At 39.2% G+C, this 7,740-nt stretch overlaps 1 protein-coding gene across 3 annotated transcripts in view; it reads right to left on the reverse strand.

Annotated features, from left to right (window-relative positions):
• Ncbp1 (nuclear cap binding protein subunit 1) overlaps positions 1-7,740 on the reverse strand; it is a 48,276-nt gene that overhangs the window by 38,070 nt on the left and 2,466 nt on the right. For 2 of the 3 annotated variants that reach the window (XM_041667419.1, XM_041667417.1), the window contains exons 2-4: positions 2,878-2,966; positions 2,291-2,391; positions 216-372 (exon numbers count right to left, since the gene is read on the reverse strand). In XM_041667419.1, coding sequence (XP_041523353.1) covers positions 216-372; positions 2,291-2,391; positions 2,878-2,966 — 347 coding nt within the window. Of the gene's footprint in view, positions 1-215; positions 373-2,261; positions 2,392-2,877; positions 2,967-7,740 lie in introns of those variants that run through there. The other variant, XM_041667420.1, reaches the window with a different exon arrangement.

Consider the following 7,740-nt stretch of genomic DNA (forward strand, 5'->3'; position numbering starts at 1 on the left):
ATAAGGAATCATATGCTGCAAGGAAAAGGACCAGGACTCAAAGTAAACACAAACGACCACATTGAGTAGTAAGCGACAATGGCTCCCAAAGAACGGCTACGAGATGAGCAAGGACCAGAATTCATGATAAGAGCATAGTTAATTGGCTGTAGCTTGTTTCCTCCACTTTAACACTAACTTATAGCGCGCGCACACACACACACACACACACTTACCAAATAGACAGCTTCGTTATAGTTATTTGCTTTTAGTGATTCTTTCAGTTGGCGAATCATGGCTTCTACAAATTCTCCACCAAAGTTGTAATTTCTGGCATTCAGCAGTCCGACTAACGTTGTATAAATTGTCAACTTCTCAGGTAACTGGCGTGCACTGATTTGAGAACCCATACAAGACAATCCCAAAGCAAAGGTTTTATGTTAAGCTGTTGAATTGTACATGACATTTTAAACATCAAATGGCTTTGGAACAAAATTACTTTTAACTGTGTTTTGAAAACGATTTCAGAAATGACATATGTGTTACTGAAAAAGTATGCAGATATAGACCCCAATATTTTTCACTGTAGTTAATTCAAGAGTTAAGTTACTTGTGAAGTTATCACACCAAAATTAACACAACTAATGTTAGACCAGTTTTTCTTCAAATGTATTGAGTGGAAATAACAATTCAACAGAAAATGGTTTCCATGGCAATGTAAAACAGATTCTTTAATGTAGAATCATTAAGGGGAACAGAGTACCGAGCGTTTCTAAACTTGGCTAACCAAGTACCGTGGGACCAGAATTCCACTTGGAGAGACATTATTGGATTGCTTATAAAAGATAAAGAATTAAAATCAGCTTCAACCAAGTTCTTATAAGAAATGCTTAACAGGGTATGCTAATATAGTTGAGACAACGCTAAGGATAGTTAGATGGCTCAGCGGGTTGAGGCTCTTGCCAAGCTGAGTTCAACCCTAGGGTCCACATGGCAGAAGGAAAGAACTGATTCTTCTGCATGTTGTCTGACCACCACGTATTAAGGCACATGTGCACCCACATGTGTGTGCACACAAAATAAATAACTTAAAGGGATAGTACAGGTCAGCCTAAAAGAAGTCAACAACACTTCCTACGAAAAGGAAACAGTACTAATGTAATTCTGTGGAGAATTCGTTCATACTGTTCCCCTCAGGTACAATGCTGACTGAGTACAGGGCAGGACTTAGACCTCAAAAAATACATGTATTGAAAATAAACCTAGTCCCTAAGGCTTTCTCTAAGTAAAAAAAAAAAAAAATTGAAAGGACACTGTCAATCAATACCAGCCCAGCCTTAAATAAACAAGCATGACTTCCAACAGTTTCAATAGCATAACAATTCTGTAATACATACTATCAGAACAGCGGGCATCATATGGGTAACTATAATAATATAATTGTTTTCATTGTTTCTTAGTCTAGAAAAACATTTTCCTGAATTGATTGGATTTCTTTGAAAACTGAAAACAAAATTTAACTACGGGTCTGGAGAACTCAGCAGTTGAGATCTTGTTCTTGCAGAGGACTCAAGTTGGATTCCTAGCAACTACCCATACCTCCAAATATACGGTACCTAACACCCTCTTCTGACCTCCACAGTCACAGATGTTCAAAACATTCATACACAAGAAAGAAATCTTTTTTAAAAAATTAACCATTAGAAGTTTCTGCTTTGTATGCATATTTTTAAATTAAAAATGAACTACAAACAGGTAACAATTATTTTGAAATGACTGAAATGGTAACTGTAGCATCAAGGACACTTATGTCCTCAAAAAGATTCAAAAGCATCTTCAGTCTTCAAGGAAGGCCACTCACTTGATTTACAAGTTGTCCAATATATTTGGGTCTACTGATACAAAAAGGAAAAAATAAATAAATAAATAAATAAAACCAACTCAATTCTACTTTAAACACATAAATGTGCATTCCTTGGTGGGGGAAAGGGCTCTAATTGAAAAAAGAAAGACATCTACTTTCTCATATATTTTCTGAGTTAAAAAATTAACTCAAATGATTTTTAAATTCTAAGAAAGAAAACATATGAAAAATACTTTATTTTAGTTCTGTTTAATCACTTAAAAAATAAGTTAAAAAAAATAAGTTCAGCAAAGGGTCAAACAAAAATGAGCATTTCATGAGATGAGTTTCAGGACAGAAGGGAGGCCCGTGACATGTAATGTAAGCACATCCTCTGCACATCCCCCAAAGCATGTAAGAGTAGATAATACATCATCACCTGGATCCACAAATCTTTTACATACATACACTGTACAAAGAAGCCTTAAGATCTTGCTCTTGTAGTTAGGAAGATCAGCTTCCAGAACACCAGCCAAGCCTTCTAGATTGCTCTCCAAAGAGCAGGCACTCTGCAGAGGACATATGTTAATATCTGTTAGCATTCAAAGCAATCAGTGAACTAAAGTTAAAATTCCTAGATGACCATGAAAACACTAAGGTCTTCCTAAGAACTAATGACAATTTTGTGAAGAAGTCTCTTAGCATCAATCAATTCTAGTAGTTATTGTTCATTAGAAACACATTCTACGTAAAAAGAGCCAACAAAATCTTCAGAATAGTCTAACATCTGTCACTAGCAACCCACTACTGTCTCGGGCATCCAAGTCATCACATTGAGGACTATCCCTAGGTCTATTTTAAGGTTTGTCTAATAAAAATAACTTGCTGAAAACCCTTAACAATCTGAATCCTAGGAGTTCCAAAACACATTCACATTGGGATACAGATGTGCAGTAATAAATCAAGCTTTGTCCATAACTTATATTAGCCAGTACAACTTCAGAAATTAATCAAAGCTGTCAATCACAACCCTAACCCCTGGGCTTGGTGCATACCTTTTCCCCTACTTTGCATATTAAAGACTCCAAATGATCTTCAGTTTCATTTGCATCAGAGGTCTTCCTCCTTTTGTGAGGCTGCCCACCTAGTTCAGCAACATTAAAAAAAGTTTTAAAAAAATTAAAAAAGCTACATATGATGTTAGATAATGAATCACTATAAATATTTTGTCACCTTAGGCTTTAATCACTTTTCTATCAGGCCGTATTTTTAAGAGTAGCTCTAACCAATAGTGTCCTAACTAGGCTAGGTACTGGGACAATTTCTATCCCGCATTCTTTTGTGTGCTTGTGTGTATGTGAGAGGATGTACACTCACATAAAGCCAGGAGAGGGTGCTGGGTGTCCTCCACCACACTAGTCCTTCAAGGCAAGGTCTTTCCCGAACCTGGGGTCTCACTCTTCTTAGCTAGACTGATAGCCAGCAAGTCCTAGTGATCCTCCTGTCTCCACTCTCCCTTGAAGCTGGGGTTAAAGGCATATACTGCATGCCTAGCTTCTGAGAGTGCTGATATCCAAATTCCAGGTCTTATAATTGTGTAGTAAATGCTTTCAATGGTTGAGCCAACCCTCCATCCCCCCATCTCTCTATATATAAACTTTTTAAATTTTTTATTATTTTATATGTACAGATGTTTGGGCTACATGTATAACTATGTACCACTTATATGTCTGGAGCCTGTGGAGGCCAGAAGAGGACATCATATGCCCTGTAACTGGAGTTATGGACTTCTGTGAGATAAGAGATACACTGTGAGTGCTAGGAACTGAACCCAGGTTCTTGAGAAGTACAGGCAGTGCTCTTAACTGCTGAGCTATCTTCCCAAGGCCCCACATCATCTCTATTACTGAGGTCACTATAAACAATACTGTCAGGAAGCATTTTTTTTCAGTTAAATTTTGTATAAACAGTGTCCAGGCAGCTATGTCCATTTCTGTGGATACACTGGGATGGCACCAACATCTAAACACCTGTAGTCTGAAGACTGCTGCTCCTGTTCTTTTAACTTGCTTACTGACCCTTATTGTTGGTTCCTCAACCCGACAGTGTCAATAGTACTTGTTAATTTGATGACGTAACTAAATTGCTGCATAACCTGATGAAGTAGCAAAACTAGTTGAATCTTTGGAGATTTATTTAAACTATGACCCTAAACATTAACAGTGCTGATGCCAAGAAACAGCCTCAGAATGCACAATGCACCAGCCGTGCTCTTCATTATTATTCAGAACCAGATTTTAGATGAGATTCAGAGAATACAAAGCCAAACACTAGATGAATGAGAGCAGCTAAACCTTACTAAACTCTTTCCTTCCTTCTGGTCCATCTATTATACCAATCCGTTATCACATCCCAAATCCCTCCTGATGATGATGATATTATTATTATTATTATTATTATTATTATTATTAACAACTTGTTCCAGTTTACAACCATTTCTGTCTTCAAAACAACCCTTCCGGGTCCTCTTGTAAGCCTTTTTTATGTCAACTTGACACAGCCTAGTCATTTGAGAGGAGGGAGCCCCAATCGAGAAAATGCCTCCACAAGACTGGGCTGTAGACAAGCCTGCAGAGCATTTCCTTAATTAGTGACTGATGGAGGAGAACCCACCCATTGCAGGTGGAGCCATCCCTGAAACTGGTTGGTAGTCCTGGGTTTTACAAGAAAGCAGGCCGAGCAAGATATGGTGGAGCACGCCTTTAATACTAACACTATCAGGAGAGAGGGAAGTGGGAGGTGGATCTCTTGAGTTTGGAATCAGCTTGTCTACTTAGTGAGTTCCAGGAGAGCTAGGGCTATGTAGAGACACCACCTCAAGAGAAAAAAAAAAGTGAAGACAAGACAAAGAAGAAAGCAGGTTGAACAAACAATGAGGAGCAAGCTAGTAGGCAGCACTCCTCCATGGCCTCTGCATCAGCTCCTACCCCCAGATTCCTGCCCTAACTTCTCTCAATGATGGTAGTATATACTTGGAAGCATAAGCTGAAATAAACCTTTTCTTCCCCAAGTTGTTTCAATCATGGCATTTCATCACCCTAACTAGATAAAAAGAAGCCAGTACAGCCATGCAGTACTCCCCGCCCCACACACCCCCTAAACTCAGTACTACGGGGAGTAGAGACATGAGGATTGTTGGGGCTCACTAGCCAATCACAGTGGTGAGTTGCAGCTTCAGCCTAGTAAGGCAGAGGGTGATAGAGGAGGGCACCCAATGGCCTCTACATGGCACATACACCACGTGCACATATACAACATCCATACTGTTTGGAAATGGGGGTGGCTCAGTGCCTGCTGGGCAACCATGAGAATTACACCTGTCTGTAACCTGAAGGGGGCAGAGAGCATGGAAATGGGCAGATCCCTGGAGCTCCTTGATCAACTACCCTGGTCAAATCCATGAGGAAAAAAAAATCAGCTGGAGTAAGAAAAAGGCAGGTAGATACCTCAGACCAGCAGTTCTCAACCTGTGGGTCACAACCCCTTTGGAGGTCAAATCTCAGATATCAGGTATTTACAATTCATAACAGTAGCAAAATTAGTCATGAAGTAGCAACAAAATAATTTTACGGTTGGGGTTACCACATGAGGGTCACAGCATCAGAAAAGTTGATAATCACTATCTTAGACACTCTAAAGAGAAAACTTAAAACACTCTTTGGGGAATGAGTTGAACATTTTTATACCCTGAACAACGAATAAGAAACAAGTCTATGGTGGCACTATAGTCCAAAACAGGCTTTAAAACACGGCCAGGTAGGTTTCACAATAGATTTGTTAAAATTACATGTTGCTATACACACTAGCTAGTGCAGAGAAGAGACCTTTGCTAACGACCATCCAAGGGCTCTTAAAACAACAAAAAACACCCTGGCATGATGGTGCACACCTTTAATCCTGGCACTCTGGCGGCAGAGGCAGGCAGATCTGAGTTTGAAGCCAACCTGGTACATACAGTCAGTTTCAGGACAGACAGGGCCACCCAGGGAAACCAAATGGTGGTGGAGGAAGTAACAACAGAACAAACAAACAAACAAACAAACAAACAAGACACCAAATAATGTTCCCACTGCAATGTGAACCTAATCTTACACAGATACATGGTACTATTTCCTATACCCTTATTAGGATCAGATGTGTTTGGATCCACAAAGTAGACAAAAAAACAACACCATAAATAAAAGAAAAAGTAACAAAACCCAGCCAAGAAAAGTAATATACGTTGACTACAGATATAAAACAAAAATTTAATTGATTAAAAATATCACCATTGAGAGGGAAGTGGGAGAAGGAAGTGGAAATTTTGATTCCTATTATTTATAAAGTAATAAAAAAATTATCAGAGAAACAAAAAAGAAATGTATTTCAAGATGGCCTTAATCACTGCCCATCGCCCTCCACCCCATGCAGCACCCCAAATTTGAGTTGTAGGGCTCCAAAGACAAAACCGGAAAGTAACTAAGAATTACTGTGTTGAAGTAATTACTGTGTTACAGTAATTGAAGAGGTTCAGAGACATTTTAAAGGAATCGATGACTGCCAGACACAGTGGTCCACATCTTGGAGGAACATAGGGGCAGCTAACCTAGGCTACAACCAGGACATGGTAGTTCCAGCCTGGACTACATACTTCCAGACAGCAGGACTACAAGGCAGTCACATAGAGCCCGTCTTAAGTGTCTAAGACTACAATAGATTTGGTATTTTTCATTTAGGATGGCCCTTTCTGTGTCTCTAAATAAACTACAGGAACTTTATCTGATACTACCTCCGTGACTCTCCAATACTATATTGTCCTAGCAGAAATGTTTAAAATGGCCCAGAAAGGTAAGAAAGAGCCTCATCTAAATTCTCTGCTCTATCTCTCATAACTTCTACCCCTACTTTCTCACTTCTACCAACAACGACCTCCTTGCTCTTCTCTGAACATGACAGAAATCTCTAACCTGAGCACTACCCTCATGGTTTCCTTTCGACCTCTGCTTTCTCAAACATCCATATGGCTTGTTCCTTACATCACTCATGTCACAGTTCATCTGCAGGGAGGCCTTACCTGACCAGTCTCTCTCTGTGGTCCCTATACCCTTTATCTCACTTTGTTCTCCACAATCCTGTGATCATAGGATGAATTACGCTACACTTCATTGATACATGGGAGGGAGCCTCCACTGTTATACGGTCTGCTACTGTACTGTAAGTAATTAGGAAATTGTTCAGCAAGTCCATGAGGTTCCAACTCAGACACCGAAACTTGAGGATACTCATGTCCCTTCTATAAAGTGCTGCTGGTATCTGCTCATGATCTATGAATATTGTGATACTTTATATTATCTCTATACTACCTAATGTAAGCGTTATGTGAATAGTTGTGACAGTGTATCATTTAAGGAATAAGGGGGGGGGGTGACTATACATTATACATTCAGTACTGAGGCCTTTTCCTTCAAATATTTTGTAACCAGATTGCTGAATTCAAGGAGAGAGAATAAAGATGCAGATGCCACAGCTCCACAGCCCAAGATAGGGAAAGTCAGAGTAGTGCTGACAATAACCCAGAAATACTCAGATCTATTTGATGCCTTTAAAATCTTAAGCCACCTTTATAACAGCCATCCGAATTTTTTAAAATTGTAGATACTTCACTAAAGAGCACCACATTTTTTTATTTAGAACACTAAACTATTTATCGAACTCTAACAATGTTTCCAAATGTGTACTACTGGAGAAACTGTAAACAGCCTTTCCACTACTCAGTGACTTGCTAGAGTGAATTTTGATTAAGAGATGCTTAATTTTACATCACTTTGTCCTAATTATTATAAGGCTTCTGTAGTCAGACCACTCTGGGAAAATAATGT

This window comes from Microtus oregoni, unplaced genomic scaffold (genome assembly GCF_018167655.1).
Source record: "Microtus oregoni isolate MIOR12 unplaced genomic scaffold, Mior012 000017F_ref0000208, whole genome shotgun sequence".
NCBI classification, from domain to species: Eukaryota; Metazoa; Chordata; class Mammalia; order Rodentia; family Cricetidae; genus Microtus; species Microtus oregoni.